The 17838-nt window shown below is 38.8% G+C and overlaps 1 protein-coding gene and 1 long non-coding RNA gene across 6 annotated transcripts in view; one reads left to right on the top strand and one right to left on the bottom strand.

Annotated features, from left to right (window-relative positions):
• The window catches only part of LOC148231410 (uncharacterized), a 302215-nt gene that overhangs the window by 27636 nt on the left and 256741 nt on the right, over positions 1 to 17838 (bottom strand). The window lies entirely within an intron of this gene.
• Positions 8107 to 17838, top strand: part of rsh (Rap GTPase activating protein radish) — a 61975-nt gene continuing 52243 nt past the window's right edge. Inside the window, exons 1-6 of one of the 5 annotated variants that reach the window (XM_088195316.1) lie at positions 8107 to 8313; positions 8606 to 8814; positions 8882 to 10348; positions 10674 to 10762; positions 10846 to 11032; positions 14600 to 14990. In XM_088195316.1, the coding sequence (XP_088051442.1) occupies positions 8610 to 8814; positions 8882 to 10348; positions 10674 to 10762; positions 10846 to 11032; positions 14600 to 14990 (2339 nt within the window). In that variant the 5' untranslated portion in view covers positions 8107 to 8313; positions 8606 to 8609. Of the gene's footprint in view, positions 8418 to 8570; positions 8815 to 8881; positions 10349 to 10527; positions 10763 to 10823; positions 11033 to 14599; positions 14991 to 17838 lie in introns of those variants that run through there. The other 4 variants (XM_088195314.1, XM_088195315.1, XM_088195319.1 and 1 more) reach the window with 4 other exon arrangements.

Raw genomic sequence — 17838 nt, forward strand, 5'->3', positions numbered from 1 at the left:
CGAAACGTCTCAGACAAGTAACTCTGAGGTTGCGAGCTCGAGCCCCGGCAGCGGTACTCGAGTTTTTATTTATAAAATTGCGTTAATAACAAAAACATTTTTTCTACACGGGACCAAAGGCCAAAATGGAGGCCAAATTTCCGAGTGGAAAATGGTTATTATCGTAAATCTAGTAAGTATTTTTAATTAATTGACACATACATGCAAATAAATCATAAGGTTTTGAATATTCAATTCCATGATACTGTTTATTTAGTAATTTAAGAATACCTGTCTCTTTGTAAAATTCAACACTTTCTTGTCGTTAATATATTTTTAAATTAGTGTAAAGTAAATTTTAATATTCTGACTAATTGTTCCGGCACTTACATAATAAATAGTTATAAGGTCTCGTGTGAGACTCCTAAGCTAGTATAAATTCGTGTGGATTTATATCCGTTTACTATTTTATATTATTAAAGACATTGATAAATGTTTCCATTAATTCTAATTTTAGAAATAAGAAGTTCAGTCAACTTGAGTACGAAAATTAAAAGGTCTTACAAATAAGATTTACAAAGGAGATTTGTAAAGGTTAACTTTTTCTTACGAAAACATGTTGATCAGAACCAAATATCCTCTTATAAAGGTATCTCAATAACATTTTCTTAACCTTTTATTTGGTTATTCAGTTTTAAAGCATCGGTGTACAGAATAAAACTAGAATTTATAACTGTTGTATTATATATGTATGATTAATAAATAACGAGAGGAGTAAAAAGCCCACGCTGAACCCTTTAAGAACCTACTATAGGTTGAAATATTATTTCGAAATTCGACTATGAACTGTCACGATTGCTTAAATTTCTTAGTTATTAAGATCCGATTTTTTTTTATAAATAACCCATGACAAACCTCGTCGAAGGCTTTATCAAAATCAGTATATAAGTCGCTTATCATTTTTCTCTGGAAAATTATAATATAATATAAATACGACTTCTCGACTTCTTTAATTCTAACCCAGTCCCTATACTAAATACGTATAATATTAAGGCGTACAGCTTTTTACGTCGATGTGTTATCTTTTTTTTTCGATTAAAATATATAAGTATTTATTAAATATAAAATGACACTATTTTATGGCTAATTTAGCGAAATTTCATGTCTCAAATTCGTTGCTACCTTGATAAAAATCAATGCGTAATTGCTTACTCTTCCAAGTAGCACATCTTAAGTATTTTACGCAACATTGAATTATCCTGTTTACGTGAAATATTTTTCATGAAGGTCTTTCGCGTATTATTGATTCGTGGAATTTTTAAGCTTACACAAAATAAAATGTCAGTTTTCTTATATAAAATGTACAATTTATACGCACATGCTCGCTAACCAATAACAAAAGTCTAATGTGATCATGTAATTATATTTGAGCTTCTCATAGCTATCTTTGAAAACATTCTTGTGATTGCCAAGCTCGTTGAGAAGCAGGATGGCTCATGCAAGAGGAGCATTCTCAAGCTCTGACGTTGTTAGATGTAAAAATTAGCTATTAAGCTAAATAAATTAATAAAATAAACTAGCAGCGACGGCTAAGAATAAGGGACGCGATCGTGACTCTCTAGAGCACTCTAACGCTCGCAACTGCTTAAAACTAGTATATTTTTTCTTGTGCGTCGTTCTTGGGATTATTTTATTATACTTAAAATTGTCGTCTGCAAAATATAATAATCGAAATACATCATAACGTATTTTAATTCAAAGGATAATGATGATCAATGAGGCGTGTTATAACTTAGTAGACGAAAGTATAAATTATTAAGCCAAATTGAAAGGCGATTTTGTTTTAAGATTAGAGCAAGAAAATAAACAATCGAAGCAATTAGAGAGCAAGAATATGGCTTAATATTTAAACATGGTCGGTTTCGAGGCTGAATGAATGGTATATGATGCTATTGAATTTAATGAAGGCAATCTCTGGAAAAATATCTTAATAATACCATAGAAATATTTTAACGGACTGAAATAAAAATCCATGCTCATATGTTTTTATATTATTATATAATATTATAATAATATGTAAATGTTAATTTTATTTCCCCCTTTTTTAAAATATTTATGACTAATTGATTTTCTAAATTAACTATTCTTTGAATCTAACATTTATTAATTTAATTAAATAAATGTTATGTTCGACTTGCGCAACAACCATCGGAACGAATTAATCGCGTAAGTCGGGGATTCACTGTATATTTTAAATCGTAGTGGAGATAGAGACACTTTTTAATTGCTTATTCGAGGACAGACCTTTTAGTGAATTCAGTCATGTACAACCTCCTAATTGTTTAATCTACTCTTTAGGGGTATTGATATTTTTTAATGAAATCTTTAGAAGAGTTAATGTTTTTTGTTTGACATAATTAAAATAATAAAATTATTACAGAGCACGCTAACTGACGAGTTGTTTAGATATTTTCAAAGTACCCCTATTTTGTAAATTATATGGTGTAAAATAATGGTAAGTAAACCAATATTTTTTTTGCGGTTGCAAAATTCATTTGGCAAAACATATAAGGCTTTTATCAAAATATAATTAAGTACAAGTAAAAGGACGAAATAAAATTTTATTAAAAAAAATTATATTCATTTCTGTGACGGCTGCAGGGTCAAACAGGAACAGTCCCAATGTGCCAGGCGACGCGATGAAGATGGCGTACTCTCTCAGTATTTTAGCGACTGCCAGATAATGAACATTTGTTTGCTATTTCCAGTATAGATTTTATTTGCAATCTCTTACCTCACATTGAATTGGTGTAATTTAAATGTGTTTTTATTTTTAATTTACATTTTTATTATTATTGCCTAAAAACTATAATTTATTTTGCAACTGCATTTTTGTAAGTAAAAAAAATTTATTTTGTGGTTATTTGCACCTACATATGAATTAATTTCATTGAAAAATACGCATTCACTGTTACATATATATTATTTTTTCAAATAAACTTACCCTTGTTTAGCTTTTTCGTTGATTTGGATAAAAATAGACGTACTATTGTATTATTTGTATTATAAATAATTATTATCTGGTTCGATTCGTAACGCTCCAATTCTTTTTCCCAACCCCGATTTGATTCGTCGCAGGGGGGTAGAGATTCACTTACCTACCGCGAGGAATTCAGTCGTTTACAGAGCTACCCAATTGCTTAACGTTTTCTCTCGGGATATTGACATTCGACGTTCTCTCTCGGGATGTTGACAGCTCTGGTGTTTTCGTAACGCGTAATTACCTAAGTATATACACATTTTATTTTGTTTACACTCATATAAATAAATGTATACATTTTGATGTCTATTTAAGCGGCATTTTTCATGATTGAATGTATATGCAAATAATGTTATTGAGCGAATTGCCTTGGAGAGTTTTTATATTATATTTATCTATCTATTTTCATTTAATGAAGCGCAATGTTTCTAAACATTTTAATGTTTGAGATGTGTTATAATATATTAGTCACAAAAATGTGAAAAAACGACATTTATACTGTTAGCTAGAATAATAAAAATATCAATGTCCTAACTTTTACCATAGGGGTGTTTATTTTTGTTTTTAAAACAAAATTTATTGTTATTTAAATGTGGATGTAGGATTAATTTTGGATTCCGAAGGTCGAGCTGAATCAGGGGATGCGAAATGTAGAAGCGGCTGCTTCTGCGAACTTCGCTGCTATGAAGTTTAAGTTCTATGTCTAAGTTCATACGATTTAAATTGGAGAGTTAAATTCTAATGCCTTGAACTTTGAAGTAGACGTTCAAGTGTGAATGTTAGTAGAAGTGCCAGAGAATGTTAGTAAGAGTGCTCTTAGGGGCTTTCTGAAGTAATGATCGTTGGTTGACCGAGTTCCCGTATTTAACTGTATACACATGGCCCTCTCTATATGATATTATATTCGATTAATGATTTTGAACAGATTACCACTAGAGTAGATTACGAACGGCCGTTTTAGATAGATACTTTTTTATCTTTCTGATTCACGGTGGGTACTTTGAATAAATCTACAAAAAGAAAATCCATTTTTGTCTTTTACGTTTAAACCCTGTTTTTTTATATCAAATTTGTCTAAAAGATTTTCAACCATTTCCATACCGACCTATCAAATTTTTTCATTGTGGGGTCCAATTTCTGAATAAAAGGATGGTTCAATTGCTATAATCGACATAAACATTGATTAAAATAATTATCGATTTCTTTATGAGCTATATGAAAATGAGCTTTGTATGTATATATCCGGTATTATCACATATTCACTAGCTGCGGTACCTCACGATAGTGAGGGACCGACAGCTACAATAAATAAAATAATTATAATGTAACATTTACATTAAATATTAAATATATAACATAAAACAAATATATTGAAATAAATCGTTACTAGGTGTATGCTACAGCTTGCTAAAATTAGTTTTATAGTACTTTGAGCGATAATCTGATATGCAAGCGCCGGCAATTAGCTGATTTATGAAGACGTTATTCTTGAATCTCTCGATTGTTTAAGTTTCCGATCGACCGACTTAATTAAGATGTGGTTCTAAAGCTAGATTCAAGATTCAAATTCTAACACGACCTATATTTTTAATACTTTGGTACGTATTTAGATAGCTGAAGAAAAATACGCACCGAGCGATTATATAATTGACACAGCGGCTAGACAGCTCCTTAATCGAATCTCATATTCTCGAAAGCTTTCCTACTTACGTTTTCACGTTGAAGGAATCTGTAATCGGCTCGAAATAGAACGCCCAATCAGTTACGAAATTTGTGCAATAAAGCGCGTCGTTACTAATTTCATAATCGAAACGAAGCGGTAGTAATCGATCAATGGATGATTCAGTCGCTAAGTTTTGTACGATTCTCTAAGGAATCGTTAATAAAAAGAAGTATTAAAGGAACGGGATCCCTGAGGAATTCCAGACGTGACATTGAAGTCACACGACTTACATAGCTAGCACATCGACGATGATATGTAGGGAAGTAATTTAGTAGGAGGGGCAGGTGGAGGTGTAATGCCCCCCCCCCCCATTAATTTGGCTAGAAAAAAATATGCCACTTAATGAAATACTATGAATCTTAATGAAATCGAAACTTGAAAAAAAAACGACCACTGACTGACGAGCTTTTGCCCCTCCCTCCTCCCCTTGAAAAAAGCAAAATGACGTCCCTGATTCAAAACCATAAATTTTCTGGTTATATCTCAAAAAAAAAATTAAAAAAACAGTCTCAAATTTATCCCGAAAATATTTTTTAAAATATGTCATTTCAGTAAAATCATATCAGAATACCTTTTCACCGGTAGATATATATATTTTTACCAGTGAAAGTATAATTTATCTGACAGGTGCTTGTGAAATTATATAATTTTTACTTTTTCATACATAGTCATATATACATTTACGTAATTATCACTATTAATTTACATGCGATGTATAAATGTTACAATGAATATGTATTTTTCAGTGAAATTATATTTTCACTAGTGAAATTTTTATACATTTTCACTAGTAGTTAAATTATATTTCTACTAACGAACATATAATTTAACTGATTTAACTTTAAATTATATGCTACTCTAAGAAAATTAAGCTGTTAAAACCAAAACCTAACCTAATGAAAGTTCAACTAATTATAGATAGTCCAAAATACAAACTAAGCTATCTAATCTCTCATGAGAAAATAAGTGAAAGAAGTACAGACAGATGTCGCATCTTCCATATTGCTCCATATTAGTCTGCATTTGGATATTAAACTATGTTTTAAAAATATGATAGCTATCCTTACCGATATTACTATTGGCTTCTGAAAGTATATTCAAATCATATTTTGGTCAATAGGAGGGCGCAAAAACAATTATCACTTCTCAGAAGTCAAAAATTCACGTCAAAAGCAAAAAATCTTTTAAAATTTTATTGCTTTTGACGTGGATTTTTGACTTCTGAGAAGGGATAATTGTTTTTTATGTTCTTCTATTGGTCAAAATTCAGTTTAGATGAACTTTACTCGATTCTCACTCGTAATATTGTTATAAAAATTCTCGATATGAACGTCGGATATTAATCTGATGGTGCTACATCGGAAGCATTATTTTTAATTTTTATGATTATCGCAGATGAGGCAGGCACTTAGTGCATGTGAAACCCACACGCCTTCCCAATATTTTTAAGCTTCTCTGAATGCTAGATCACGAATATTTTGTCTTATCTGGTAATTCCTAAATTGACATCTGTATTGGTTTCAATTTCTTCAATGTCTTCCGAACAAAAAAATCTTTTAAACTATTTTTTAAATTGACGAACAGGTAAAACTTAGCCATTGACGGTACAAATGTTTTTAGTTGCTATGGTTGCCGATTTTTTTATGAAGTTCATACAGCTTACAAGTGCGTAAAAACACATTACTCGGCACGAAATCTTTCATTAAAACTTGGGTTGTTTTATTATGTTGTTATGTTTGTAACGCACTCTCCAGATGTTAATCCAAACACTACCGTAAGAAAGACATGCGACTCGAACGACAAATAAGTCCCAACTGATCGTCAATGTTATTCAGTATAAAACGTCCTTTTTTTGGGTACCCCTAATATTACTACGATAAGAAATATAAATTTGAAAAAAATAACCATCATGTCCTTTTGTTTAGTTTTAAGCGTAAACTTTATCGATAACCAGTTTGACATATTTTCTTTCGACTTTCTTCTTTCCTTTCGTTCCATTTTCTCGCCGTTTTCTTTATCCTCGCTTTCCGATCGTGTCATAATATTCGTTCGGTTTTATTATTTTTCTTTCTCTTATCATAACAGTTTTTAGGATAAAGACATTTCAATCATTCAGTTTTATTTCATATATATATATGTACATATATATCAAAATAAAAGAAGAGTCATAAGCGCATTTAATTAAAATTTAATAACGAGTCCTTCGATACATTTTGAACGATATTGAGGCTTTATTGCCACAGAAACGGCCTTCGATCACAGCCTCGACCTAAATAACGAGCTGACATATTTAACTGAACGATGTACATTTATAACAAACTAGTTTTAAATATAAATAACCTTATTTTTAAATCGATATAACGGTATTACTAAATTTAGTTTATTAGACCTTTTGTAAGAAAATACTCATATAAAACATATGTTAGACGTTTCTTCATAAGAAAATCGTGAAAAATCTGTCAAAGGCGATATGATAACATTCGTCGAACGAAAGCTAGCTGAAAGCGAATCTTTCGCGTAACGCATCGAGATCGTTTTTAATGTCGAAAGTTACTCGATAAATTATTCTTAATATATCATGTTTTTGCCGACGGTCTTTCGCGGGGGCGTTCGAATTCTGTACGCCTACGACGCGCTTTTTTGCGCCCTTTTCGAAATTTTTCGCAACCGTAAGGTCCTCGAAGCGACTCGCACGTCGAGATCGCTAGGTGCACCGCTAATTATATCACGGGCGGCTAAAGTTAGAAGCGCACGTTTGGACATTAGCCGAAATAGCCGGAGAAAAACGAAGTCTAATCGGGTTCAATGAATTCGCACCTCCATTCATCGACGACGAGTTATCCTCGCGCGTACTACGGATCTCCGATTCGCCGCGGCCCCGAGTCGTAGCTCTTTTTCGCGGAAATAAAATAAAGACTCGGTTTATTTCGATTGTGCTCTATTTATATCCGCGGAAAGCGGTCCGGGAGGGCCGAAAGACGTCCTCTTATAAATAAAGCGCGGACATCGGACGCTGTCCGTTACGCAAGCCTCCCCGGATAAATATAGATCGAACGACGACGATTATGAATCGAAAGAAAGGGAGGAAGTTTCGAGCGGGCGCAATCGATCGCGGCGTATCGGGTCGCAGATAAGATAGGCTCGGAGGCCTCGCGGCCCGGGAAAGCGGGTCGGGGCGAGTGCAGCCTAAATTTAGCCGGCCTGTTGCTCGGCCTGTTGCTCGTGCGCGTGAGCGGAGCACCCGGGAGCCTCGCTGCACCGGAAGGACCTGTTGCGCCTCCCTCGCCACCCCCGGATTCGAACCTCGCGGCCTTATCGATTCCTCCTCCCCCGACCCGGGCCCGAGCGCCCGGCTACCTGGGCCAGTCGCGCTTCGGGCCTCGGAGCGGGCGGCGGTCTCCCGAGAAGCCTCCGGCGGCGGGCCCCCGCGAGCAGAGCCTCCGCTCGCGCCCGGAGCGCGGGAGAGACCCGCGGGCGCAGAGGGCCGGCGCTCCGGGGGCCGCGGGTCGCCCCGGCGCTCCGCTTCTCTCGCAGCCCCGCGCCCGCCAACTTTCAAACTCGGGTTCAACAGGTGCGCGCCGGAGCCCGAGGCCGGAGCCTCCGCCGATCGATCGCGCGCCCCCGCGAGCCATGCGACATGGCCCGGCTTCCCTCGCCGCGGCTGCGCCACTACAGGTTTTCCTAGGACTTTCTAGGGCTCTCTCTCAGCTCGCGGACGGCCCTTCGAAACTCTCCGCTCGCACGCACGCACGGCTCGCACGCGCCCTCGGGGGTCGCCGCTTTCGCTCTCTTCTCTGCCTCTCGACGCTTTTCAACGGAGCTCTTCCCTCCCCCGGCTGACGGCGATCTCTTCTCGCCCTCAGGACCATGACGGCGATATGCTTCGTCTGCAACCTGCCCATCCTGTCGCACCAGGTGGGCCTCGTCTGGTCCGGCGGCAACGGCTGGGACGACATGGTGCGGGAGCAGCTCGAGGAGAGCACGCTCCGCCAGCGGCTAGGCGGCCGCCGCGACTCCTCGGCGCAGGTCTGCTGCGTCTCTCCGCCGAGGGACTCTTCTCCGCCGCGACCGGGTGCGCGTCTCTCCCCGTCTCTCCTCGCTCCGTAGGCGCTCTCTCTCACCTTTCGCTCTTCTTTCAGGTGGCCAGAGGCGGCGGAGGTCATCGCTCGCCCAGCTGACGGACATACTGCGAGAATGGGGCGGCGGTCCCAAGGGCAAGGCGGGCAAGGCGCCGCTGTGCCGTCGCGAGACGCTGGCCGATCTGGCGCGCTCGCTACCGTGGGGGCGACAGGCGACGACGGATCAGAGCGCCGGAACGCAAGCCGCCTTCGCCTCGGCGAGGAAGCGTCGCGAATCAAGCGCCGACTCGGGTGTCAAGTCCGCCGCGTCCAAGTCCCGCCGCGACTCGCAGCAGACGCAGATGTGCGAGTTTCGGACCGACCTGGCCGGGCTGTGGTCCTCCCGGCGCGCCGACAGCACCGTCATCTACGGCAAGGACCCGAAGGAGCGCGAGCGGGAACGCGAGAGGGCCCGCCGCGGCTCCGGCGACTCCGCCCGCAGCGCGCGCCGCGACTCGATGCGGAGGGGCAGCGGCGACAGCCACCGCAGCGGCCGGAGAGACTCGCTGGCGACGACGCCGCCGGCGCCGTCCCAGAAGCGCAGGAGAGACTCGCAGCAGCCGCAGCAGCCCCCGCCTCCGGACATCACCGTGGCGACGGTGCACGTCGAACCGGCGACCACCGCGGACAGCGGCTGCCAGGCTCTGCCTCCGCCGACCATCGTCATGTCTTCGGTGACGCCTCCGCCCGCTTCGCCGACGGCGCCGGCCCCGCCAGCCCGAGCCGCGACGCCGACGAGGCCTCATCCGCCGCTGTCGGCGTCGTCGCGGCGCGACTCGACTACGCAATGCGGCCACCGCCTGAACCGCCGCGACTCGCGCTCGCACGCCAGCCCCGAGCGCTCGAGCAAGACGAGCCGGCTGCAGCGGCAGGCGACCGCCTACGACGAGAGCTGCTTGCCGCCCGGAACGTGGGGGCGCCGCGGCTCGCAGCCGGCGCTGAGCCCCGACGGAGACGAGTCGGGGAGGAAGGCGCGCCGGGACAGCCTGAGCCCGGACTCGGCGTCGCGGGGACGACGGGAGTCGCGGGCCCGGCTCAGTCCGGACCGGGGCGCCGCCGACCGGGAGCCGAGCCCCTCGAGCCGGGGGCGCCGCGGCCGGCTACGCAGGCAGTCCACGTCGACCAACAGGTCCGCGGCGCCCGGACAGTCGTCGCGCTCGCCCGAGTCCAGCAGCTGCAACTCGAGCCGCGACCCCAGCCCGTGCAACCGCCCCGCGCTCGACCGCCAGCCGTCGCAGCTGCAGGAGCACCGGCCCGTGCGCCGCCAGTCCACCACCGAGGAGATCCTGATAGCGCGCGGCTTCCGCCGGCAGTCGACCACCGAGGAGATGATCCGCTGCCGCAACTTCCGGCGCCAGAGCTCGCAGAGCGACGACTCGTCGCGCTATCGCGGCCGGCGCGACAGCTGCGCGCAGATCACGGACGGCACCGTCGGCACCATGACCGTGGAGACGACGAGCGCCTTCTTCGACTCCAGCACGCAGACGGGTAACCGTTGAGTTTATTAGTTTAATTTCGCGTCAGCGAGCGCCGGGCGATTTCGTTCGGCGCTCGCTCGCGCGTAGTTTCGCTTTCCCGCTCGGAAAAGTTCGTATCGACCGCGCCGGGGAGAGCGGGGCGGGGCGGGCGGAAAAGCCCGTGTCGGCGCAGCAGAGAGCCTCGCGACCGACCGGGACGGCTCGCTGACATGCGAGGGCGGCGCCCGCGACGGCGCCCCTCGCGCGCGGCCCCCGGTGCGCCTCCGCCCCCCTCCGCCCCGGCCTCGCTCGGCGGGCTCCCCTCGCGCAATCCGTGACGTCCGGCCGCGTTTCAGAGCCGTCCCCGCTGTACGACAATAACCACTACCACGAGGAATGCCTGCGCTGCAACTCCTGCGGACTGAATCTGACGGGACCGAACCAAGTGGGTATGGGCGGGTTGCGCGGTGGCCGGCCCTCAGCGGGCGGGCACCTGTAGCGCGCAGTAGCCACAAGTGTCCGTTGCAGAAGCGGGCGCGCCGCTTCAAGAACGCCATCCTGTGCGACCTGCACTTCGCTGACGTGGCGCTGATGGAGTGCAGCGACTTCATGCAGCAGCTGCGCAGCTTCAAGCCGCAGTCGCTGGGCTGCGCCGTGGCCCGCCGCAAAAGCAGCACCACCCTCATCTTCCCGCTGCCGCCTCAGGCGTGCTCAGGTATTTCCCCCCGCTCCTCCGCGCGCCCTCCGAGTCGGACCTCACGCGCCGCGGCCCGCCCGCTCTAAGTTGGAACGCCAAGCTCCTATCGTCCGTTTGGTGTTCAACCTACAGTGAGCGGACTGCGGCCCGACTACGACGGCTGCGGAATCGCTACGCCGCTACGCCACCGCGACTGCCGAGCGCTCTTCGTCCGCGCTCGCTTCTCGCCTCGCAATTCTTCCATCTGCGTAGAAAAACTAAAAACAAAAACAGCCATATTTATATTTCTCAATAGTTTATATGTTATATATTAATTATAGAGATTGTCAACGATCTCGGTGTATACGCAGTATTTTACAAAAATCTTAATGTTTCGAATTGAAGTATAATTATAATGGTTAAATAATAATATTTTTTAGAATGGTTCAGGAAATTCAATTGTATTTTTTTGAATTTAATAGCATTTAATGAAAACAGTAAGTATACTTAGCGTAATGTTAGTTCAAATTTAATTTAATTATATATTTAAACGACTAGACAGCCCTTCACATTTTAAATTATTAAAATGTTTAAAAGTATATGTATATTAAATCTTGAATATATTTATATATTAAATCAGCATTATAAAATAAATTAAAAGTACTCAAATAATAATTAAATTAAATACATTTTAGCCAATTATTTCATTATTAATAATGCTATAAAATATATTAGATCGTTGCAAATTCAATACTTAAAATATTTACTAAATTAAGTAAGTTAGATAGTCGATTTCTCTTGCATTTTTACTGAAATATACGTGAAAAGCAATAATTATATCAGTTAGGTTAATGTAATCACTTCAATGTCCTGTATAGTGTTAATGCATGAATATTTGAAATGTGAATAAAATAATAATACAGTTTTATATGTTTCAAATTCTGATTCAATATTCAATAATATTTTACCAAAATTTTGATACATTACTCATATTAACTTTGTTGCTAACAAAGTTTTATATTTTTCTGAGAACTTGTAAATCATTATTTTGTAAGAAGTAAACCTTTTTTTTATATTAACGTTTATTACAGTATCAAAGAAACAGGAAATTTTATACAATAAAATTATATACGATCCTAGTTTATAAAAGGAAATTGAACAGTAATAAAAAATAAAGGAAGAAATACAAAAACTATTTATATATTAAAATGAAAAATATATACATTATTTGTAACTATTCACCTTAATGGTGACGCGGAGGAACTAAAAAAATACGTTTTTGAAGCAAGATGTGCTTAGACATTTTATTTTTATCAATAAGTTTGGTCTTGTCACAGTCACCGATTTTGAGATCAGTGGGTATATATGGCCATTATAGTATTTTTCGGTAGAATTGTATCAACCTTATTTAATTGTTCGTATTAGAGATCTATTATGAAGTTGTTTAATGTTAGTATTAAAAGGCGTGTTATGTAATATTTTAATACTTTAACGTTTAAATGAATTAAATTAAAAAAGTTCCATATTTTACCATAAAAAAATTAAATAGCTGCAAATTTGAGTATTTAATAAAAATACTATGTAAGGTTTAAGAAAAAAATATTTATTTTACACTATTTAATTTAAGTTCTAATTGTTTTTATATAAAACTTAAAAAACAAGATTAATCGTAGAATGTTCACTTATTATTGTAAATGTGTTTCTACGTTCAATTTTCCAGTTTACTTCTTACAAAAAATACAGTTTATAAAGTTTGTTAGTAATGTTTTATTAACAAATTTCAGACAAACACTCTTTCTTCTATCCTTATTAAAAAAATATTGCTTTCTTAATTATTTTATGTAAATGTATGTACATTACTAAAAATATATTGGAAATATAATAATCTAAATATTAAATATAGTACAGATCTAAATAATGGCCTTGAGGTATTAATGATTAAACGAACATGAATATGATCATTTACTTTTAGGGATAGGGTTCTGTAGCTTTTTAGGCTGTAACATAAATGATTTCTTTTAAGAAGTAAACATTTACGATTTTTTTTATATGATACATATATGTTACAGTCAATGTATATTATGAGTGAAGGATGTTTCTTCTTGGTGTTTCAGTTAAATCTTATACAAATACATTTTCTTCCAGTGAAAATATAATTTAGCATATTATATGCTGCTCTGAACTGTCGTTGAAATTTAATTTGACAGTTGCGAAACGTCCATTTGCTGTTCAAACCCAAGCTTAACATTATTACATTCGTTTAGATTTAAACAGATAATTCTAGTTTCACAACAGTATGTCAACACCTCACATGTACAATCAGTGCAATTGTAAATCATTTGTTTGCTACATGTCTTAGTTGGTGAAATTATATCTTTACTAGTGAAATAATAATTTCACTGAAAAAAACACATTTATAATAAAACAAAATTTACATTTAATTGAAATTAAATTTAGAACAAAATTGTAAGGGAGATAATGAAACTTTTATTAATATTAACGTATATTTTTTTATACAAGAAACATTCATTAATATAAGATTTTCACGTAGGCTATGTATTAATTCACAATATAATATTAACATATATATATTGAGTAGCAATCACATAAAACAAAATAATTAATGTTTTGAACATAAGCTACAAAATTAGTAAAATAATTTTCTAGTATATATTACATATAGTTCCATATTTAATAATTAAATGATAGCTTCTGTTTTAACTTCAAGTATCATTTAATATAATATGCGTTACAGTCACTAATGATTTAAAAGACTATATTAATACATTATGTTTTGAAAAAGGTGACATTTTTACGCCCTTAAAACAATTTTAAATCGATAACGATTTAATATAAATTAAAGTTTAGATTTTTGTGAATCGCGTGAACTTTTCGCTATCACGCAAAAACGCGTGAACGGACAGTAATGTGTCTTGAACATATATTTATATTAATAATGTTTTTTATGAACTTCATTCGATAATGCTGCTTTACGTATTTCAATATCTACATAAAACTTTTAAATCATTTGATAATTTATTATATAGCTCAAATATTATGAATTTTAAATTATGCTGTCTAGTTTGATATAGTATTTATGTATTTTTTTTTTTTGTAGTTGTTGTATCAAGTAATTTGTTGGCAATTGTAATACTTTTTATTGTTTAATGTGCTTACATTTTTTCATTTAAAGAGATTCTTAAGCCTAGTTTTTGCATCACATAAAAGTAGAAATTTAAAGTTAGATATTTGGAAAAGTACTCCTCACATTCTTGCTATATATGTAAGGTGACTGTAATTGTAGCACGTGACATAATACATTGAAATTTGATAAGGCGAGAACGTGTTATCTGATACAAATCTTCCTGTATTTCTATAATTTATAATGAAAATAAATCGTACCTCTGTTAATATTGCTCCTAGAGGGGTAACATATGTATCAGTCGACGTGTTCTCGCCTTTGGATATGGTCTTTTGTTATAAAAATAAGAGATAAAACAGCTTCGGAGAAATATAAAAATGGTATTGTGAAGGAATTGCGAGGAGAGAATTGCGCGCGAAGAGCGATTTGAGAACGCTCAGGAGCTAAGCGTCGCGCCGTTGCAGACGAGTTCTGCGAAGAGTTTCCGCACAACCTGATCCCGACGCCCGGCTACTGGATCGAGTGCTCGCGCCAGAAGATCGCCACCGACACGATCTGGGACGAGTCGGAGTCGGAGCGCGACTCTGGGGGCGAATGCGACCCCCCGGGGCGACGCCGCGACGGAGCGCTCTGCGAGGAAGACGCGGACGACGAGAGTCCCCCGCGCCAGAAGACGGCCATCGAGCAGCAATGGGAGCGCAACTCGGGCTTCGAGCTCACTTCCGTAGAGCAAGAGACTTACGAGCGCTACTTCTACGGCACCGAGCACTGGAACTACTTCACCAACGACGAGGACCTGGGTCCCGTCATCCTCAGCATCAAGCAGGAGACGCTCAACTCCAGAGACCAATTTAGGTTAGTACTGCACATTACGTCATCGCGTAACCGCAAAGATAAGATAACGTTACATTTTTACGTTTTGTACGATCGATCCGAGCTTAGCAAAACTAAACCAACGGTTTGCGTATTATGAAAGGACGCGAATTGCTTTTTTCCTTTTAATAAAAACATATTACGTTTCCTCGTCGCGCGGTATGTCTCATCTTCCTTTCATAAATAAAACAGTCGGGAAAATTCGACAATTTCCGCATTATGCAACCGTTTTTACCACACGCGCGCGATTTACATTAAACTTGAATGAATAATGCGTATTCTGATATATTACAGTTTTAACGCTCGGTTTACTACGAAATCGTTGAATAAATACAGCGTGTGACTAAAGTGACGAATTCTATTTAAAAAAAAATATTTTAGGATTGTTTTCTAATAGGACATCAGCTTTTCATATTTTAACATAACGTAAACTCAAAAGTATGTTTAATGTAGCATGTATAAAAAATATACCGCAGATGAAATATTTTTCATATCTACAAGCAAACTCTCGCTTCGTGTGATCCTGCATCTATTTGACACTTGCTATCGAGATCAAGCGACCGTTAGAGCTTTTTTTTTTAATTTATAGCTTTCTTTTAATCTTTCTAATTGAAGCGTTGTGTATTTTAAAATACGCTTTTTTGAAAATAATACTTTTCATAAAATTATTCCATTCTTGTTATTCTCGATAATAAATAAACATGTAATATAGTATCACGCAGTAAGGAGTGAATGGGTTTTGAAATCCTATGAATATTAATTTGAATTGGTTCATTGGCGCTAATTATTTCAAACGTATTTTTGGCTATTTCACTCATTCTGAAGTACAAAAGGGATCCAAACTAAGTCATCTGCAATTTTTTTAAATTTTTATTAGTGACATACATGGGCAATTTATAACTCGGAATATTTATAATATGTCTGAAAGTGCTCGCAATGTTTGCACAACTTCGGATTCGCTTTCTTTAGAGTAATCAACAAGTCACGTTGTTACATTTTTCAGATCTCATTAATTGATGGAGTTCTCCTACAGTTTAGACGGACATGTTTTAACCATAAATATTTCCGTCGAGATCTTTTGAGAAACGTTTGAGTGAGGATAGAGATTTTGTATGCACATTGATGATGTTCGGCTTCGTTATGCGGAGCGCGTTTCACTTTAACAACATATTGTTGATTCGCATTCTGTACGATACGCTTGTTCGTAGGGTACTCAAATACGGCTTCATTGTTTAGAACCCCAGAAAGAGTACGGGTTTAGTGCACTATTTGTAGTGCATTTTTGCTAAGAGCATTGAATTCTCAGCGTAGCACTTTTTAAAGTAGCTAAAGGGTGGTGTCTACAATCCGGCAATGATCAGCGACTTTTAGCTGAGAGAATTAGAGTGTTCTAGAACAATGGTTCGCAAATTATATTTATTTTCGAACCCCATTTTGTTTAAAAATGTTTTTTAATCGTCTTTAGAACTTGCGCTTATTAACCCTTTGATTAGTGAGTTTATTTATAAACATTTGTTAGTATACACTTAGGAGTGAGTTAATTTTATGTATATTTCCATAATTATTTCTTATTATTTAATATTGCATTTATAGCAAATAATAATATAGCATGTATAGTAAAATTTTCAAAAGATTAAATTAAAAAAATATTATATAATTATAATGTTTTTTATTTCTTCAGTAATATATGTAAATATATAACTATCTGGGGTATCTCAAAACAGTGAAATATCGACCGCCGTACATGTACGGCGATACTCTTTAAAAGGTTAAAGGTCTGAATAAAACACACAATTTTTTGATGTAAAATATTTATAAAAAACGTAAATTATACGAATTTGATGTGAGGCATGCGCTTGCAGAAAATTGTGAAAATGATTTATTCTATGTTCGAATCTGTATTGGAACTCCGCTGGACACGTCAAATGTCCTGCAATCGCTAAGATACTGAGAAAGTACGCAATCTGCACCGCGTCGCTTGGCACTCCATCTATTAGGTTCATGTTCGCCTTTGCTGCCGTCACAGAAATAAATATAAACTGTGATAATATAATTTTATTTCGTTGTGTTACTTGTACATTTTTTCAATTTTACGCCCCCAAAACTGTTTCTCCGACTCATGGTTTGCTCTATAGAGTCGCGATCACGTCCCTTATTCTGGCTGTCAGCGCTTAAAAACGCTTCTCTTGCACGAGCTAAAAATATTCTCAACGAGCCTCTCAAACACAAAAACGAGCTGGAAATATTGATGAGGAATTATGCATATCTATTTTTGGTGCTCACTATTATTTAATTGTATGATTTCGTGTAAATCTTAATAAAGTATGTTTATAAATATGAGCATATTTTTTAGTTAGTGTATTGTATATGAAATGTAAATATTTCATGATTATTATGAAAAATAATATTTTCGCATTAATTAAGTTCACATGTAGAGCAACATAATGCCGTTTTATCTAAATGATATATTTTTCATCGTTAAAAGCGAGAAATGCTAAAAACGATCGTTGTTAACGTCATAATACTCGAATTTAGAAACTTGCTACTGTGTCAGTGGTATGAATTTTTTCTTATATTATATATTTAAATTATTCGTTGTATAAAATGCACTGATGGATATGTGACTGAGTAGGTTTATAAATGTTATTACTTAGTTAAAATAATTTAACAATAAAAATATAAAGAACGTTTTTCGTAAAGTCAGTTCAAGTTATTGCATTTATATTCCGTATTCATAAAATGTCTATTGTGTGCATCTCTCTCGCACGCTTACACGTGAACGAGTAAGAGAGAGATAGAAAAAACGAACGACTGCATATACGCACAATAA

The sequence above is a fragment of the Plectrocnemia conspersa genome, unplaced genomic scaffold, assembly GCF_051122295.1.
Source record: "Plectrocnemia conspersa isolate PC_06_02 unplaced genomic scaffold, ASM5112229v1 ptg000010l, whole genome shotgun sequence".
Classification (NCBI taxonomy): Eukaryota; Metazoa; Arthropoda; class Insecta; order Trichoptera; family Polycentropodidae; genus Plectrocnemia; species Plectrocnemia conspersa.